Source organism: Neofelis nebulosa, chromosome 3 (assembly GCF_028018385.1).
Source record: "Neofelis nebulosa isolate mNeoNeb1 chromosome 3, mNeoNeb1.pri, whole genome shotgun sequence".
Classification (NCBI taxonomy): domain Eukaryota; kingdom Metazoa; phylum Chordata; class Mammalia; order Carnivora; family Felidae; genus Neofelis; species Neofelis nebulosa.
This window is the reverse complement of record NC_080784.1, coordinates 16,231,091-16,251,204: the sequence shown is the minus strand read 5'-3', so window position 1 is coordinate 16,251,204 and position 20,114 is coordinate 16,231,091. Positions and strand designations below refer to the sequence as shown.

Genomic DNA, 20,114 nt, shown 5'->3' with positions numbered 1-20,114 from the left:
AAAATTTTTTAAATGGCTCACAACCTAGGACCAGAATTCACTCACCTTGTCACATAGCTGCATGGTACCCTCAGCCTCTCCAAAGTCACAACTTTGCTAGGCTTATTTTAATTTTATAAAAAATTACATACGGCCATAATAGAAATTTCAGAAACTACAGATTAACAAAAGAAAAACCACTAAAATCACTCATAGTCACACTACACAGAGATACTCTATCCACAATGTTTTGGAGCTATAGACATCGAGTCTTTTTTTTTCTATTCATACACGTTAATAACATATTCACTTCTAAGGTGTGTCCTCCCCAACATTTTAGCATTTTTAAATCTGGGTGCACTGTGCAATCAATCTGTACATTTAGGTGGAGGGTACCGTAAAGGAGTGATGAAAGCCCAGGACCCCCAGGTACAGGCCTAACGCCAGCTTTGTTACTTTCAACAAGTGCCTGAACCTCTCTGTGCTCCTGTCCCACATCTGTACAAAAGAAGCTGGTCATAATCATGGTCTCGTGGTGCTTGGAAAGGGTTGGAGGAAATTACTCCTGGCAGGATGCCTGGTGAAAAATATTAATGTGGTAGTGGGTTTGTGGGGTTTTTTCTGGAAAAATATTATTAAAGTAGTAACGTATCTTAAAATTGCTGGGAACTTAAAAAAATTCCATTTCCTCTGAGTGTATGAGATGTGTATATGGTTATATATATATGTGTGTGTGTATATATATATATCATATTTTTCCTAAACAAAAGTAGTATCCTATATTGTTTTATAGGGTTTTTTTATACAATGACCATTTCCCATGGTAAAATTTTGTCTACAGAAATGGCAACACAGTATTCCATTATATAAATGAATCATAATTTATTTAACCAAAGTTCTCCCATTAAGCATTTCAGTTGTGTTTTTTACTAAACAGCTGTGAAAGATCTTAGGACCATAACACTGATACAGCTTGTATTATGAAGTGTCTTATATGCCAAGAAACTAAAGAGACTTAGTGTTACCGACGATCAGAGTAACTGAATTTTCTTAACAGCTGAAAAGAAGAATTTATTGCACTGAATAATTCATTCAGAGCCATTACTCTTTTTTTCTTTTTAATGCAATTTAAGTAATCCTTTCTGTTTTCCAGGAATGCCGTCTCGGTCTGGTACAGATGTGGATGCGGCGAACCTCCGAGAAACATTCACAAACTTGAAATACGAAGTCAGGAATAAAAACGATCTTACACGCGAACAAATTGTGGCGTTGCTGGACAGTGGTAAGAAATAACGAAGAGTGACCCGCCTTCACGGTCCAACTTTATATGATGGTAGCTGTAATTACAGCCGTAAAGCGTGAGAACCGTGGCGTCGTACTGTTCATAAGCCTACATCGTATATAAATGACATAAGAGTAGTCGTGCCCCCCCTGAAATGGTCTGAGCTGTGCTGTCTGGCACAGGTGGGGCTTCAGTGACCTCTCGGTTCCGTCTTCAAGTCCTTCATTTTTCTCCTGTGCGGTCTCCTAGGAGATGAGTGAGCGAAGTTGTGTTGGGTTTTCTTTGCTTATTTTCCTTACTTATAAACGTTTTTCCAGTTTCTAGAGAAGATCATAGCAAAAGGAGCAGTTTTATTTGCGTGCTTCTAAGCCACGGTGATGAAGGAATCATTTATGGAACAAACGGACCTGTTGACCTGAAAAAATTGACAGGTTTCTTCAGAGGGGATTATTGTAGAAGTCTAACCGGCAAACCCAAACTCTTCATTATTCAGGTAATCTTTCACTGAATAACCTGGTGACGGAGGATTAATCAGGGATTAAGTTACTCGTTTGTGGATTAGCCGATGGATTATTTTTTTCCCTCAGAAGCTACTGAACTAATGTTAACTTTTTTATTCATTTAAACTACCACTTACGAGATCTAGAATAAATGTTCATTTTAGACTTTTATCCAAAATATTCTTCATAGTTAACATCCAGTTTTACACAGCCTTTACATTTCTTAGGAATCAGTTATGTGTGTAGGGGTACCTGGGTGGCTCAGTCACTTGAGAGCCAACTTCAGCTCAGGTCATGATTTCAGTTTGTGAGTTCGAGCCATACATCAGGCTCTAGGCTGACAGCTTACAGCCTGGAGCTTGCTTCAGATCCTGTGTCTCCCTCTCTCTGCCCTTCCCCTGCTTGCACTCTGTCTCTCTCCCTCTCTCTCTCTCTCTCTCTCAAAAATAAAATAAATGTTACCAAAAAAATTAAAAAAGAAATCACAGTTATGTGTATACACACAAGGTGTTTTATTTTTTATTGAGAGAGAGAGAGAGAGAGTGAGAGTGGGCATGAGCGGGAGAGGGGCAGAGAGAGAGAGAGAGAGAGTCCCAAGCAAGCTCCATGCTGTTAGCACCGAGCCCAACATGGGGCTCAAACTCACAAAGAGTGAGATCATGACCTGAGCCAAAATCAAAATTGGACCCTTAACCGACTGAGCCAGCCAGGTGCCCCACACATAACAGTTTTTTAGTAAATGTTTATTTTCTAACCTCTAGGCCTGCCGAGGCACGGAACTGGACTGCGGCATTGAGACTGACAGTGGTACCGAGGATGACATCGCCTGCCAGAAAATACCAGTGGAAGCCGACTTCTTATATGCGTATTCCACAGCCCCTGGTAAGGGTACAAACAGTGAATGTTACCTGGAGATCTTAAACACAAAGAAACTGTTCCAAAGGCTGTCAGGATTTTGATATTCATGAACAGCTAGCGGGTCTGTATTTCAGGTAACTTTAGCTACGGAGAAGTGTCTTCAGCGAAGTCTGGCTGGAAAATCTGCTGATAGAAGGAAGCATACCTGGACAGTGCCATGCATGAACTTAATGCCAGAGAGGAGGCTATAGGGTAATGCAGAATAGCACTATCGTGATTTAGTAGTAGAACACAATATGTACCATTTTGTCACAGGTATGGTAATTGTGAGAGCTTCCTCCACTTCTTGGAATAGGAGAGAGGTATGTTTTCCAGGAATTCTTTGGAAGATGGGAGATAAAAAAGATAAACCTTAATAGTATATGACAAGGGAAAAGAAATGTGGTTTGTGTTAAACCCATCAGCATATAAATAAGTATTGGTTGACTGTGTGACTTATTTATTATGCGACTAACTCAGGGTGTCACAAAGTTTGGAAATGGAGGACAGATGCATTTTTTTTTTAATTTTTTTTTTTTTTTTTTAACGTTTATTCATTTTTGAGAGACAGAGTGTGAGTTGAGGAGGGGCAGAGAGAGGGGGAGACACAGAATCCAAAGCAGGCTCCGGGCTCTGAGCTGTCAACACAGAACCCAACGCAGGGCTCGGACTCACAGTGTGAGATCATGAGCTGAGCCGAAGTCGGATGCTTAACCGACTGAGCCACCCAGGCGCCCCTGAGGACAGATGCATTTTTAAACGATGTTACATTTTTAAATACGCTCAGTATGATTTCTTTTTGACCTCAGCACATGTTTCCAGGTAAAGTGCTTCTAAATTAGAAGCAGTCGATCCAAGAGTTAATCTGAAAAAAGTACAATAAATCTTTTTACCCTTTTTTGGAGTTTTTGAATACTCTCTAATGTCTTTATCATACTTCATTCAGATGCCTCGTAGACGCATTTAGGACACTCGAATGTGTGTGCAGACACGAGCAGCTTCTGTCTTGGATGAGTCAATAATCTGACTGCAACACTGTGCTACCCCAGTGGTGCTTCTCACACGTTTGCCTCTGTACCTTCTGCACATTACCCTCTACCCTCCCTGCGGGAAGGGGGACCCAGAGAAGAGAGCTTCCCATAATTCAGCGGGGAAGGTAGTTCACAACTCTTCGTTTCCTCGCCACAAGCAGGGGTATATACACAGCACACTTTTGTCCCCTCTGCTGTCATTTCCCCGGACACCACAGGCGCCGTTTCTTTTCCTTTTTAGGGCTGGCCCTGCTTGAGGAAGTGTATGCTTGTTTTCTCCTTGACGATTATGTGAGAATTTATAACATCAGACACTCACGGCATTTCGGTTACATTTTGCCTTGTAGGTTACTACTCCTGGCGAAATTCCAAGGATGGATCCTGGTTCATCCAGTCACTTTGCTCGATGCTCAGACTGTATGCTCACAAGCTTGAGTTCGTGCACATTCTTACTCGGGTTAACCGAAAGGTAGCCCTAGAATTTGAGTCCTTTTCTCTTGACTCTGCTTTTCATGGAAAGAAACAGATTCCATGTATTGTGTCTATGCTCACAAAAGAACTATATTTTTATCACTGAAGATGGATGATTTTTTTTTTTTTTTTTCAGTTTGTATGCCAAGGGAGGAAAAGGTTTAACTGCTTTGTTTTCCTCTCTCATTTAGATCTAATCTAATACTTCAAGTGGTATTTTGGAACATGGCACTTTCATAGCAGCAGAATTATGAGGCTACCTCAAACTCAGAATCAGGTAGTTGAAATCAAACTTAATTAGGGATAAATAAAAGTGAATAGTGGCACAATCATTGTGAGGGGAAATGTTTGTAAATTAACTGCTCTCATAATTAGCAAGTTTTAGTGATGCCATGCTATGAATTTTTAAGTAAATACGGAAAACGTTAAACATTGTAGTTAGGAAGTTCAGTGGTCCTGGTATGCTGTCATTTAAGAGTATGCATTCTGGTTTTTGTCACACCATAGACCTACTGATGTGGAATAAGGTGTCCTAGAATTGTGGGGACCCATGGACACGGTCAAAGTCTTAAAGACCTACCTTGATTTTAGAATCGGTATTTGGAGATAAGGCCCCTGTACTTTTAGATCATTTGTCTGAGTGCATGGTTTTGTGATGTTGGTCCTGAGCAGGTCTTCTGCGGCAAAAAGTCACGTTTACTATTGAAAAAGAAACTGAGTATTTTGCTAGAGAGGCAGTGTGTGCAAATTCCGTTGATTCTTGTGAGGCTAGATGCGGCGTCAGTGGAGGGAGACAGAGTCAGAAGTGCGAAGTGCCAGAGAGAGTTCATCCACCAGCATCGCTGTCCTGATGTCTGCGCCCGGGCCCACCCGCTGAGCTCTCACCAGGAGAGCACCTGAAGAGCAGTTACGTAAAAACCTCAAACTGTTGATCATGCTGATAGCAGCGCGAACTGACAAAATTCTACAGGAATATAATAAAACACACCATGCATAGTAAACAGTGTCATGCAATGAAGAAGCAATAAATCCATCAGCTGGGTGCTCCATAACTAGGAGATGGTTTGACCTGAGCAGAGACACGGTGGGCACAGCCCGTGTGATGTGATGGAGACGGGGCCACAGCTTCAGAAAAACCACCGCCAGTTAGTTGTTTCATATGGACTGGTGCGTGTGGAGGATGAATCTCCAAGAAAGCAAACCAAAGCAGAAACGTCTGAATTGGAAATTTTCCAGAGAAGGTGAGCGTCACAGCCAAAAGCATAGCACGCTTTGTAGTACGGTTTTTAAGCAAGCTATTTTCTGTTGAAGTCTACACAGGAAATGGTCCGGTTATAATCATGTCCTGTTCTCTGAAATGAAAGGCCCACCGCACACAGAACCTGAGACGCCAGCCAGTCTCCCCTCCCCTGGCGCAGGGGAAGCGGCGCTCGGGCAGGCCCTGGGCCGCTGCCGCGTCACCAGGTCTCCCTGGTTTTTCCGTCTCACGTTGCACATAAGCTATCTCTTGCTCAAAGAAAGGAACTCACATTTATAAATGACAGCTCTTTGTTTTGACTATGGAACTTTTTTGTATAAATGAAGCATGCAATGGTATCTGTGTGACTGTTCTGTAAACTTTTGTTATGATTTTTTATTTCAAAACATAAATTTTAACTTAAAATTACCAACATGGTCAAGTTTTTGTTGTCGTTTCTGATGTTGTGCTACTGGCTGTAGTTAAAAACATTTTTAACCAAGGAGCACTTGGGTGGCTCAGTTGGTTGGGCGTCCGACCCTTGGTTTCAGCTCAGGTTGTGACCCCACAGTGGTGGGATCATGTCTGGCTCTGTGCTGACAGTGCAGAGCCTGCTTGGAATTCTCTCTCTTCCCCTCCTCTCTCTCTTCCCCTCCTCTCTCTCTCTCTCTCTCTCTCTCTCTCTCTCTAATAAATAAACTTAAATTAAAAAACAAAACAAAATGGCGGCACCTGGGTGGCTCAGTCAGTCAGTTAAGTGTCGGACTTCGGCTCAGGTCATGATCTCACGGCTTGTGAATTTAAGCCCCTTGAGCCTTACGTTGGGCTGTTCACTGGCAGTGTAGAACCTGTTTGGGTTTCTCTTTCTCTCTCCCTGTCTCTCTGCCTCTCCCCTGCTAGTGCTTTCTGTCTGTCTCAAACAAACTAAAAAAATTAAAAAAAGAAAAGAAAGAAAGGGCAGACAAGCAGTTTTAAATTTCTTCCAGTATTTCTGTAATACACATATTATGCCATAAGTCAGAAAACTAAATTAAATTATCCTAACTGGGAATGGGGGATTCCAATTTCCAAGAAATAGAGGATGGCATGAATAACTTTTTAAAGACTCTTTAAAGCTATAGTTCTGTAATGGGTTGAGAAAGCCAGCCCATTCTAATCTCCCTACTATCTAAAGAAACTTGAGATGTTAAAAAGAAAAAAAGGACCAAGGGTGTGGACACAGTTCACGGAAAAAGAAAGACCAAATGTCCCTAACACTCACATAAAGAGCTTAACCTCCATCATAGTAAGACAATCAAACATTGTCCTAAGGTTTGACACCATTCTGTGGGCGAGGCAACAAGGAAATACATTCTCCCACCGGTTGAAGTGCAAAATGGTATAATTCCCTGTGGAGGAGAATCCAGCAATATCTATCAAATTATTGACTCTTTGAAGTAGCCATCTCATTTCTTAAAATTCAAACTACCCATACATCTGTATATGTACAAAGTCATAGGCATGATTATTCATCACAACACTGTTTTCATGGGTAAAAAATGACAGCGACCCAAGCGTCAGGAAGACAGGTGAAATACACTGTGATACATCCACGTGATGGAACATGATTTGCTGTGAAAGAATGAGGAAGATCCTCAACTGATAGGTAAAGATCTCCAACATAGGTGATTAAGTAGAAAAGGATGAAACACAGAACACTATAGATAATATGCTGCATTTTGTGTCAAAAGGGAGAAGGGAGATAAGAATATGCATTTGCCTAAAGAAACACCAGAAGGATTTAAAAACAAAAAAAAAGAAGAAGAAGAAACTAACAAAAATGTAAATGGTGGACGCGGACAGTACGGAAGTGAGATTTCACACGTGTTAACTTTTCTGTATCATTTGGACTGTTGAGGACCATGTCAATGTATTACCTATGTCAACTGAGAAAAGAAGCAGAACTTGAAATAAAACAAAAACATTTATTTTGGGTCTCAGAATGGCAATGTGGGAGCACAGATTTAGGTGGCAACCCAAATTTTGGCCCCCCAGGGAACACAAATCAGGATTTATTAAAGACAAAAGGGGGGCACCTGGGTGGCTCAGTTGGTTAAGCATCCAACTTCAGCTCAGGTCATGATCTCACAGTTCATGAGTTTGAGCCCCGCGTCAGGCTCTGTGTGACAACTCAGAGCCTGGAGCCTGCTTCGGATTCTGTATCTCTGTCTCTCTCTCTCTCTCTTTCTCTCTCTCTCTCTCTCTCTCTCTCTCTCTGCCCCTCCCCTGCTCATGCTCTGTCTGTCTCTCTCTCAAAACTAAATAAACATAAAAAAAAACAAAGAAAAAAGGGAAGGCTTGCATATGTTTGCAAAAAATGTTGACTGGTGTTGACAGCAGAAAACTAACCTTGGCTAACCACGGTTGTTGCTAAGGCTGTCACTCGTTGGTTCATTACGGTACCAACTTGCCCGTGTTCCCTGGAATTCCTTTCCCTGGAATATTTGCTGTTTGGCCCAGTACAAAAGTTCATGGTCCCGCCCAGTGAGATGTGTGCAGAAGGGCCACCTTGATGGCCTCCCAGCTCCATTTTAAAACTCCTTGACATAAATGACTCCTTTTTATTGCGCCATTCATACCTGCCTTCAAAAGTGAAATTAAATCAAGGGGGGTGCAAATGGCACAAAACTGTTTCAGTAATGAGAACACAAATCAGCACAGAGGGGAGCGGTGGGGAGGATACCATACATTCCCAAAAGCCATGTTACAGGATTCTGTTTAGCTTGTTAACTTTCTTTTTTTGCCTCAAACTTCGTAGGTATTCGTTGCAAAATCATAACATGCTTAATATTAGAACTTGACCCCAAAGTAATTCTCAGTTCAGTTTTTTGGTTGCTGTTGAAGGAACACACTAGAATATCAGTTTCTTGATCGATTTTCTACTTGTCATGAAAAGACTTAGCAAATATATGATTTCACTCATACGTGGAATTTAAGAAACAAATGAAGAAAGGGGGGAAAAGACAAGCCAAAAAACACACTCTTAACTACAGAGAACAAACGTGGTTACCAGAGAGGAGGTGGGTGGGAGAAGCGGTGAAATAGGTGACAGGGACTTCAGAGTCCACTTGTCATGATGAGCACAGAGTAATGTATAGACTTGTTGAATCACTATATTGTACACATGAAACTAATATACTATCCTGTATGTTAACTATCCTGGAAGTAAAATAAAAAAAAACAGCAGGGGGGCGGGCACCTGGGTGGCTCAGTTGGTTAAACAACTTTGGGCTCAGGTCATGATTTCAGGGTTTGTGAGTTCGAGCCCCACATCCGGCTGGCTGCTGTCAGCACAGGGCCAGGAGCCTGCTTCTTCTGCCCTCCCCCTCTCTGCCCCTCCACCACTTGCACACTCTTTCTCAAAACTAAATAAAACACATTAAAAAAAAAAAGATAATGAAAAGACCTGAGGAACTGAGATATTTAGGAATATTCAGAAAAGGCAGACATCTCCCTTTCAAGAAAATGTTTTTACCAAATTTAAACTTGGTACAAAAGCTATTAAGGAGCATGTCTGAGTTAAAAGAATCCATTGTCTGATCTCCTCCTGCTTTGTTTTTATGTGACTTTTTTTTTTAACTTTTAATGTTTATTTTTGAGTGTGTGTGTGTGTGTGTGTGTGTGGACGCGCACGGGCGGAGCAAAGAGAGAGGGAGACACAAAGAGAGAGGGAGATCCAAAGCAGGCTCCCGGCTCTGAGCCGTCAGCAGCATAGGCCCACGTGGGGCTCGAACTCACAGACCTCGAAATCATGACCTTGAGCTGAAGTCAGACTCTCAGCCGACTCGGCCTCCCAGGCGCCCCTATGCGACTTAAATGTAAGCCTGGAGACCTGACAGCCTTAGAGGGAAGCATGGTTGGCCAGCATGTTGAATGCTAATTCACTGATTTTACCAAAGAATTCCCAAAAACCCATTTCTGCCTGGCAGGTTTAAGAAGAATTAATGGGGCCACTGTGGCAGAAGGACAGTCAACAAGGGGGAGAGTAGACAAGGTCAAGAGAGAGGCCTTGGAGGTGCTTTGTCTAGAGATGCCACCCAGGGAGAGTACACGTGGGAAGAGGAAGCACCAACATTTGAACACCCAGAAAAGGAGACAAAGGACCACCAAAGTCAAAGGTGGGAAAACAGTAGAGGCTGAGAAAGCCACAGGAAGAAACGTTCCAGAGGAAGTGGCCAGTGTGACAAACTACCAAGAATCAGAGAAGAAAAAAAAATTTTTTAACGGCATTGGATTTGTGACAGGAGGTTATACGTGAGCCCCACAAAGGGCACTCTGCAAATATTGAGACAGAAGCCAGCTAAGAGTGGATCAATACATTAGTGGAAAATGAGGAAACGGAACTAACGAGTATAAGAAACTTGAGAAATTGGCTTTGAAGGACGGGAGAGAGAGAAGGGAGTAGCTAGAGCAGGAAGTGAGGAAGGATAAACCTGAACAACTGTGGGAAAGAGGAGGGGAGACTTTTTTTTTTTTTTTTTTAACAGGGGAAAATGTGAGGCGGGGTGCTGAGGAAGCCAGGGTTACGGTTTTTGTGGCCGGAAGTTCCTTTATAATAGCCTCTATATTTCCTGTGAAGTAGAAGGCAAGGACTCTGCTCCAAGTTAGGGAGGGGACAGTGGGATCAAAGGTTGGAAGAGTAAGAAGAGTTTGCAACAATCATTGTCAAGAGCGGGAGAGGGAGTTGGGCAGAGAAGCTCAGGGAGGTCTCTGGGGGGTGCTGAGGGCCTCCTCAAGACCAGAGATTATGAATCCACAGTGGCTCCAGCTGCCCCGTTGGCATGATTTTATCTGGTGCACTCAGCTGCTTGGATATTGGCATGTGTTGGCTTTATCCGACTTGGATATTGGCATGTGTTGGCTTTATCCAACTTTGGACCTTTGCCCACATTTGTTAAAAAAAAAAAAAAAAAATTACAGAGGTGGGGGGGTGCCTGGATGGCTCAGCTGGTTAAGCGTCTGCCTTTGGCTCAGGTCATGATGTCATGGTTCATGGATTTTCTCTCTCCCTCTCTCTGCCCCTCCCCTCCCTCTCTTGCAAAATAAGTAAATAAACTTGAAAAAAAAAAAATACAGAGGAGCCACAGACTTCAGGATACTGAAAAATGAGTTAGTGAATTGATGAACCATAGAACGTGAACCAGCTAGAGAGGGCAGGGGAAACAGAAGGGGTATAAACATGCAGGGAATATGAAGAGTGGTCCAGAGCCTGGTGGTCCTGATAAATCCGAATATCTGTTGTAGGGCCAGTAGTGGAACAATGTGACGAAATGAGGGGAGACCGTGGTCAGAGAGTGAGTGGAAAGTGGGGCAAATCTGATCATGAAAATGATGTGACTGAGTACGGGGACCAAGTAGCAGGAAGCAGACCATGTTAGAAATGAGGTCATGGACCTAAGAGGTGAGGATAGTGGGAGTGGCCTCATCCATGTAAGCCCTGATTTGCTGAAATGAGATTCAATATGAGGGAGTATAGTAATGGGATAATGGGACAAAATTTAGTTGTGTTCACAAACCTTTGATTGTATGGAATTTTTAAAAATCTTTTTTTTTTTTTTTTTTGCCAAATAACATTTTTGGAACGCTATCCATTATCACCATTATTCATAAAAAAAAAAAAAAAAAAAAGACATTTTTAACCCACCTTCTCATTTACCCCTCGGCCCCCAAATAAAGAAGGACATCATCTCAGATTAGAGGAAAGTACTTCCCAAGAAAAGGGGATGTACCGATGGCCAATGATTTAATCAATTATGCCTACGTAATAAAGCCTCCATAAAAACCCAAAAGAACTGGGTTCAGAGAGCTTCTGGGTTGGTGAACACATGGAGATGTGGGGACAATGGTGCACCCGGGGAGCATGGACAGTCTGCGTCCCTTCCCTAAACCTCGTCCTAACCATCTCTTCCCTCTGGCTGTTTCTAAGTTCTAGCCTTTTACAAAGAATTGGCAATCTAGTGAATAAAATGTTGGTCTGGGTTCTGTGAGCCACTCTAGCTAATTAATGGAACCCATTAGAAGGGGATCTCACTAAGGGAACCCATTAGGGGATCAGTGGAACCTCTGATTTCTAGCCCACCATCAGAAGCAGAGGTGACAATCTCAACTTGAAGTTGGCAGGACTGAGACCTTAACCTGTGCCATCTGATACTATCTCCAGGTAGACAGTGTCAGAATTAAGCTGCAGTGAAAAACATCTACTTAGCTGGTGTCTGAGAATTGATTAATGGTGTGGGGGGAAAACCTATACGTGCTGCTCTCAGAATCTGAATCTTTGATGTGGCATTTGAGAAGTGCTACTCTTACTCTAGTCCATTAGAATAAAGTTCCACTTGCCACCTGAAATAAATCTGTACTCTTAAAAATTTCCTTCCTTGGTGAGACTTGGGCAGCGAGAAGCAGGAGTAACTAGAATGGCATAGAATTGCCTTTTACAGAAATCTTTTTACCAAAAGTTTTCCCTGTACACCATTAGTATGTCATCATCAGTGATTTGCCAGAACTTTCCATAGATCAAAGAAAGATTCCAAGTCTTCATTTCTTTCCGTATTTGTCTAACTTTCAGTTGATCCTGAGCAAGAGAAAAAAAGTGAATGTCGATGTGGGAGGGTCTGAGTCAGTCCACTGCATAGATGATTAGGAAATAATAGGTTAACATCAAAAGTAACTGCATGTGGATGTTAGGAACGAGGATATTTGGGTCCCAGTCTGTATGAGGCCACTGATAGTAGAGTGATCTTGGCCAAATTACAACTTTTTTTTTTTTTAAGTTTTTTTATTTTGAGAGAGAGTGTGCGTGCACATGGAAGAGGCAGACAGAGAGAATCCCAAGCAGTCTGTGTGCTGTCAGGATGGGGCTCCATGTGGGAATCGAACTCATGAACTATGAGATCATGACCTGAGCAAAATCAAGAGTCAGAAGCTTAACCGACCAAGCTACCCAGCGCCCCCTGAATAAGTAAGTTTATTACAATATATCTAGATCCTGTTGTTCATTTACAGCATTTATTTCTAGACCTTCAAGTTTTCCAAGATGCTTCCCCATTTTTAAAGCTCAAAAAAAAACCCTGATTCTGCTCAAAACCTTAGTGTGTGTGTGTGTGTGTGTGTGTGTGTGTGTGTGTGTGTTGGCTGTTGTTTATTTCCAGTTTTGAATCAGAATACAATGTAATCGGGGTGCCTGGGTGGCTCAGTCAGTTAAGCGTCCAACTTCGACTCAGGTCATGGTCTCACAGTTTGTGGATTTGAGGCCCGCATCCAGCTCTGTGCTGACAGCTCAGAGCCTGGAGCCTGCTTCGTATTCTGTGTCTCCCTCTCTTTCTTTGCCCCTCCCGGCTCATGCTCTGTCTCTCTCAAAAATAAATAAACATTACAAGTTAAAAGAAATAATAATGCAATCAAGAGCTCCATATAGAAATAGTAGATCCCTGTTTCCAGCCAACACTACCCCGTGTCTATTTTGAACACTGGTGTCCAGAAGCATCATTGGTGATGCAAATTCAGATGGAAATGATTGAAAAATAAAATTTTCAAGTAGTATCTGTTGGGTTTCTACTATTTAAAAATCTGTAAGAATGAGGTGGACTACTGCTGGGGTGAGGGGTGGAGGCAGCCTGTTTACTGAAATCTTGTTCTGAACCTGCACAGTCTCACCCCACCTTCCCCGACTCCTGCTCCCCATTCACCCTTCATGGCTCTCTGTCCCCTGCAATGAACTTGAGACTCTGGAATGAGGGAAAAAAAAAAACAAACAAAACTCAGATGTGTCTGGCTTGTGCATATCAGCTACAGTCTGATTCAACACTCCCTTGTCCCAACCCAGGCTGATACAAAATTTAATGACTTAAATATTAAAGTCTGCTTTTAGTGGACAGACTCCATCCTTCCATTTACTTTCGGTACTTTATCCCTAACTGATCAACTTGTTAGCCTTCTGAAAAAAAATTTCAATAATCTTACTGTGAGAAATGGAATATGAACTTTCCAGATATATCTGATGGTCAAACGAGTCAAATATCACTTAAATGTCATTTAGATTTCTATTATTAGTATATAGTCATACAAAATTAGGATCTCATTTATCCCTGCTGTCTCCCTATCCCATCCCATCCCCTCATACACCCTCAAGCATGGAGCAGAACTGAAAGGTTGAGATGGCTGAACCAAAACAGTGGTTTGGTTTATCCAATGAGAACATAAAAAGAAAAACAGACTCGACTCAGAGCCACTATCATACATTCATATCCTTTAAAGTTAACCACTAAAACTTTTAAATTATGTGTAATAGATTCTCTTCACAAATGTCTTCCTAAAACTCAAGTCCCGGATGGAAGCTTCTTATGAAAGTTCATCTGAGAGCCTTAAGGCTATCTACTTTATGTTGAAGCCCCGATGTAAAAAGTCCCTTCAGATCACCGCGTTGATAAGAACTACCTTAGTTGGAGAGCGTGGCATAATGTCCAATGCCATCGACTACATTCCAGGAAATCCTGAGTTAACATGTGCCGCTGTCTCCAGAGGTGTTACGGTTTGCGAACGACCCATTTTTCAGCCTGGGAAACTCACAGGTAAACTATGACTAAGAAATATTTTTCACAGGACATTTGTCACAACTCATTTCAATGCAGACTCCCCCGTCTCTGCTCCAACTCCCACAGCTACACTTCCTCTGTTGGGGTTCGTGAAGTGAGGGAGCGCCGGTTGTACTGAGCTAGCTAGCTGCCTCTTCCCCAGGCTGGACTGCGGCCTCTCCTTCTCTAAAATGGGGGCAATAATATCTTTCTTCCTGTAGGAGTGACATGAGAATTTGTCAACAGAGAATGACAGAGGAGTTGTCTGATGAATTTGAAGCAGACAAAACGACGGCAGGTTATTTAGATAGCCATCAGTTTGCTGTCATTGAAAATGCCCGGAGGACTAGGAAAACTGCTTTCTTTACTTATCAGCACGTATACTTCCCAACTTGATGCCCGCCCCCATTCTAAGTGGTTTTAAATATTAACTCATATTCTGTTCTTATCAACCTTATGAGACAGCCCCAGTTTACAAAGGAGGAAACTGAAGTAACTGGACCAAAGCCACGACGAAAGGAAGGAGCAGGGCCAGGATTTGAACCCAGGAGTCTAGCTACAGGGCCTACCCACTCAACCACATTGCCGAGCTACCTCAAGGGAGGTCCTGTATGACCTCGGCAGCCACGTTAGCAGGTTCAGTCCTGAGCGTGCAGAGGATCTCTGGGGAACTTAAAGTTATTTTGTTTGTTTTCTTATTTTTTTTTAACATGTATTCATTTTTGAGAGACAGAGAGAGAAAGCGTGAGTCGGAGAGGGCCAGAAAGAGGGAGACGGAGGATCTGAAGCAGGCTCTGTGCAATGAGCACAGACCCCCACCTGGAGCTTGAACGCACGAACTGTGAGATCATGACCTGAGCCAAAATCAAGAGTTGGCCGCCCAACCGACGGAGCCACCCACCCAGCCACCCCTCAAGTTGTTACTGAACAAATATGTATTGAGTATTCATCATTTCTTTGCCAGGGATTGTGCTAGGTACTAGGACCATAAAGCTGAAAGCCACATTTCATGCCCTTCTGGAATCTGTCAGATGGTTGGTGGAATAAACAGGGAACACCTGGTAAGAGGCTATTTCCCTCCCTTTGAAGTCAATAAGGATAAGCTGAGTCCAAAAAATTCCAGAGTGGGTGAATTCTAAATTGCCTTATCCTAGGTAGCCTCTGGCAGCCTCCTAATCTCTACTTATTTATCTGTCAAAAGCAAAGGAAACCTTGATGACTCAACAGTGTACAAAGTATACAGCTGCTTCTGGCCGCTCCCAGGCAGGCCAACTGATAGGTCTTGGTATGACCAGCTTCCCCCACACCACAAAGAGAGGAAGCCACGCTTAGTCAGAATCGGTGGGCTTTTCAGGGACGGCTCTTAACCCCCTTGTGGGGCACACTGGGCTCTGGAGGAAATGCTGATTTCCTCACCGGGTTTTACATGGTGAGTGGGTGTGGAGGGGAATGAATATCACAACGCTGGAATACGAGATGAAGGGAAACAGGTCGTTGACACTCATTCTAACAAACCAGTGCCTCTTTGCGTTGTTGTGTTTTTAAAGGAAAATAGTAACAAAGGTCAAGATAATACAGCCAACGTTCATTATATATCTATTCCCAGGAAGTATATGTGGAAAAATCGCCAATGAACAAATGAGGGTTTAGAAGGCAGACTGATGCTCAGAAGACCTTCTAAGATATGCGCACTGGAAATCTCTTTGTGTGGTGTCACAAGTCTCTTTCCACTGACATCCAGTTAGGTCTTGGGTTGTGGATGCGAAAGTCCTGCTGAGAAGTGAGGAGTCGGACTCCAGGTCGCAACCCTATGTGTGATCTCTCAGGCCCAACGTTAGGAATTACAGAGGCTTTACCTGGCAGACCGCGTGGGGGAAAGCTGACCTCCCTGCACACACAGTATCTGTGTGCACCGAACTGAGTCTCTGCAGGGATACCCAGACCCTCCTGGCCGGCGATGCTCTTACAGATATCTGCATTCCTTCATTTGGAGGCCTCCTTATTGGGAGGCCCATGGCTGAGTCATTTTTCAGACACCTCTGCAGAGGCCACCTTCTAGGCTTGGGGGAAAGGGGACTCTGAAAGACACTTTCCTTCACTCTGACTCAGCATTCATTTTTTTTTTTCACTCCCAGTCCACCCCTCACCCTGTCTCCTCTTCACAAAACGGTAGGAGTCTTTTGTCTGGGGCTTCCTGTTGGTGCCCGCCCTGTTCCACGGGGAAGAACAAAACACTGGGAGAGCCAGCGCTTTCGCTTTCGTCAGCCTGCCTCCTGCTCATACCCTCACAGTAAGCATTTAAAGGCACCACTGTTACTCTCATTTTGGCTTGTCATTGATCATCTCGATACCCGGCCTTCCAGCTCTCTCCAGCTCAGCTCTTGCCAGGCAGGAGGTTAAAACAAAAGGATATTTTCCAACTGGAATTGAAAAATAAGTATTAGGACTGAGGTGACTCTGTTGCCCAGACAGCCTATGTAAGCAAACCCAAACCTAAGCCTGTCACGCCTCAGGGCTAGGAAGTCAAAACCTACGGACAACCAATCACAAACAGCCGACTTTTCCAAATAAGGCTTCTGTCCAGCTAGAGCCAATGAAGTCATTTCCTTACTTTGCTTCTGCGTCTTTTCTGTGAAGTCTTTCCCTTAGCTCCTATGGAGCTCCTAACCACTTCTGGTTTAGTGCTGCCGATTCAAATCCATTTCGACTCAAATAAACTCTAAAAAATGTAATACGCCTCACTTTATCTTGCAACTTTATCCTAGCAAGGGCACCTGGGTGGCTCAGTAGGTCGGACATCCGACTCCTGATTTTCGGTTCAGCTCGTGATCTCACGGTCACGAGACTGAGCCCCATTGCCCACCGCACCCCTCCCCCCCCAGCTCTGGGCATGGAGCCTGCTTAAGATTCTCTCTCTGCCTCTGCCCCTCCCACCCTGATAAATTCACATCAGCTTCAGCTGAATCACATTGTTGCTTGTCAACAAGGATCTTTTGGATGACTTTCAACCAAGGCTAGTGTACAAATGGTGTCTTTTTAATGTACATGTAAGGAGAGCCAAAGTTTGCACCCCTAAAGTCAACTGCACCTCAGACAACAGAGAAGGGTTAGCTGTCTCCTGAGCCCAAATGGGACAGGCAGCATGCCTGTGAGGCTGCTTTCCCTGCAGCTACTCTGATGGAGGGAAGGGTATTGTGGGAGTGTCTTTCAGGGATCTTTCAGGGGTATCTTTCAGGGATCCAAGCAGGAAATGCATAGCAGTCTTAAAAATTAACTTCTCCTATGGCTAAACTTAGCAGCTGATTAGATAGAAAGGCAAATATCCTACGTGAGAGAGAAAGCTGTACTTTCTAATTCTTAGATGGCTGTGTCCTAGAATTGTGTACATTAAAAAAACCCAAGCTGCAATAAACTTGTGAGTTTGCTTTAAACCGCCTTTAACCCCAAATATAAGAATCATTTCCTTTGAGGGGCACCTGGGTGGCTTAGTCAGTTAAGCTCTTGATTTCAGCTCAGATGATGATCTCATGGTTGGAGAGTTTGAGCCCTGTGTTGGGCTCTACACGGACAGCATGGAGCCTGCTTGGGATTCTCTCTCCCTCTCTTTCTGCCCCTTACCCTACCTTCTGTCTCTCAAAATAAGTGAACTTGATAAAAATTAAAAAAAAAAAAAAAGAATCATGTCCTTTGAGGAAGTACAGGGTGGCAGGGCTCCTGACAAAAGAGGGGATCACTACCAGAGGAGAACACAGCAGGAAGTGATCCCATGATCGTGAGTGTGTGTCCACACACACACACATACTTGCTCAGAGGTTCAGTTCACTGGGATAGCCTCCCATTTGGCGGGTATACAAATTAGCTTGAGGACTCTGTTGATAAATCAAGTTACCTGAACCTCAGTTCTACTTGGTAGTGGAAAACTCATCAGTTCAGGGCAAACTGGATCCATTCAGAGTTAACCCAGCCAACTGGGGGCTCTCTCCTTGCCTGGAGTTGGTGAAGCGCCGTGTCATGGAGGTAGGAGAAGGTTGGAGGACTGGAGGTATCTGGTTCTCCGTTGTCACAGGTGCCCTGTGGGTCCGGCTGAGACTTACCTCGTCCCATTTGGTTGTCCCCATCACTTGTGCTCTCTGGTATCCACCGAGATATCTGCGTTCCCATTGAGCCTCTGCTGTTATGGTTACTCTGCTACTGCTCTGTGTCCTCGAATCCCTGAGGCCCCTGTAGGGAGGAAAGGGAATCTTTCCTGGAACTTTCTGAGGTCTTGGCTGAGACCCCTGTCATAAAAGTCAGATTAACAAGAGAAAGAAACCCAGAAGTTTACTAACATGAATACCTCGTGTATAACAGGAAGATCCCCAGGGAAAAGTGGGTAATAACTTCCCGAGATGGCCTAGGCACTGGCTTAAATAACATCGTCAGGTTAAAGACAAAAGAAAGAAAGGTGAGGTGGTCTAGTTACGGTCTAGTTAAGCCTCTTATGGTCAAGAGTCATCCTTCCCTTCATGGTACAGAGAGGGAGACAAGCTTCCAGGTGGAGACTACCCTTATATAAATGCCCATTTCTCAGGGCGCCTGGGTGGCTCAGTCAGTTGAGTGTCCGACTTCGGCTCAGGTCATGACCTCAGGGTTTGTGAGTCTGAGCCCCACAACGGGCTTGCCTGCCAGCTGTCAGGGCACAGCTCGCTTTGGATCCTCTGTCCCCTCACGTTCCCCCAACCCCACTCCTCCCGCCCCTCGCCCACTTGCCCTCTCTTTCTCTCAAAAACAAACAGAACAGAAATAAATAAATAAATGCCCATTTCTCTTGCAAAAAAAGTAACTTCGATTCCATTTTCAGAGCTTCGCCTGTGTCTGCAGTTACTCAAAATAATCCTACGTCAAAGAGGCATATTTTGGGGTAGCTTGTTTCACACCCCTCAAAGTTAACTGCCCCTCAGACCACACAGGAAGATTAGTTAGCTGTCTCCTGAGCCCTTCTGGGACAGGCCCAGTGTCCGTCTGTGAGGCTGCTTTTCCTACAGCTACTCTGATGGAGGGAAGGGTATTGTGGGAGTGTGTCTTTCAGGGTTCCGAGCAGGAAATGGGCAGGGACCCACACCAGTGACTCACTTTGGCACTCTCCTTATTAGATGTCCTCCTTTTCTCAGCTCAGAGGACTGTGACCTACCAGCGGGGATGCAGGGGACGGAGGAAGCACAACAGTTACTCATTCTGTGTCAGCTTCAGCTGTTAGACATCAAACTCAAGACATAATGCCCTCATTCTTACTTCCGCTGCCAACAGTTCTCCTGGGGGCCACGAAGACCTCACGTCTAACAGCTAAGTGGACAGTTTGAGAATAGGGAGGGTAACAGAGTCAAAGGAAGTGTGGACGCGGATGATGGGAACGCATCAGTTAATATTTCCTAACATTATTTTGCCACATGTGCTTATCATAGCAGTTGGCCCGGTTGCGTGACTTCTCCATGCCGGATACTTTCCAAACATCGTTTCCTGTAATTCTCACACGAACTTATGAGGTGGGTATTATTTTCCTAATTTTATAACTGAGGAAATGAAAAATCAGAGCTTAAACAGCTTGCCTAAGGTCACACAGCCTGTATAGGTGGTAGTGCCTGAACACGAACCCAGGTATTTCTGACTCTCAATTCTTTGCTCTTTCTACTACTTACTTCTCCAGAGGAAACCCAGTGAAGAACACAAGCTAAAGCACGCACTAGAATCTGGCAGAAAGCATGCATCTGTAAAACAGATCGCAGAAACACCTTCTACGTGCTTCTCAGAGCTCTGGCCTTTTGAGATGCTGAAGCAGCTCGTGGGAGGAGAATCAGTCAAGCTGACAGAAGCTCAGAAAGCACTGGGCGATAGCATGGCCCTTCCTTGAGGATGGCTGCAGGAAAGAGCGGAGGAACAGATGAGCTCCAATCCTTAAAAACAGTCTGAACAAATGGCAGAGCCTCATTTGCCAGAACCTGCTCTCAAGGTGGCCAAGAGCTGTACCTCGTGGCATCACTTAAAGAAGCCAAAATAAGAAGGCAAACAAGTCCCGGGACAGGGTTGGAGGCTACAGGGTTGGGGAGTCAACTCGGGCGGGTTGAAAATTGA

The 20,114-nt window shown here is 43.9% G+C and overlaps 1 protein-coding gene and 1 long non-coding RNA gene across 7 annotated transcripts in view; one reads left to right on the top strand and one right to left on the bottom strand.

Moving 5' to 3' along the window:
• The window catches only part of CASP3 (caspase 3), a 23,956-nt gene extending 18,130 nt beyond the window's left edge, over positions 1–5,826 (top strand). For all 6 annotated transcript variants that reach the window (XM_058719990.1, XM_058719988.1, XM_058719989.1 and 3 more), the window contains 4 exons: positions 1,133–1,261; positions 1,579–1,754; positions 2,523–2,643; positions 4,037–5,826. In XM_058719990.1, coding sequence (XP_058575973.1) covers positions 1,133–1,261; positions 1,579–1,754; positions 2,523–2,643; positions 4,037–4,266 — 656 coding nt within the window. In that variant the 3' untranslated portion in view covers positions 4,267–5,826. The remainder of the gene's footprint in view (positions 1–1,132; positions 1,262–1,578; positions 1,755–2,522; positions 2,644–4,036) is intronic.
• Positions 1,212–20,114, bottom strand: LOC131506407 (uncharacterized). Its single transcript, XR_009258915.1, has 3 exons — positions 19,682–20,114; positions 18,101–18,227; positions 1,212–1,316 (listed from the first exon to the last, which is right to left on the bottom strand). It is a non-coding gene; the product is annotated as an uncharacterized LOC131506407 (long non-coding RNA).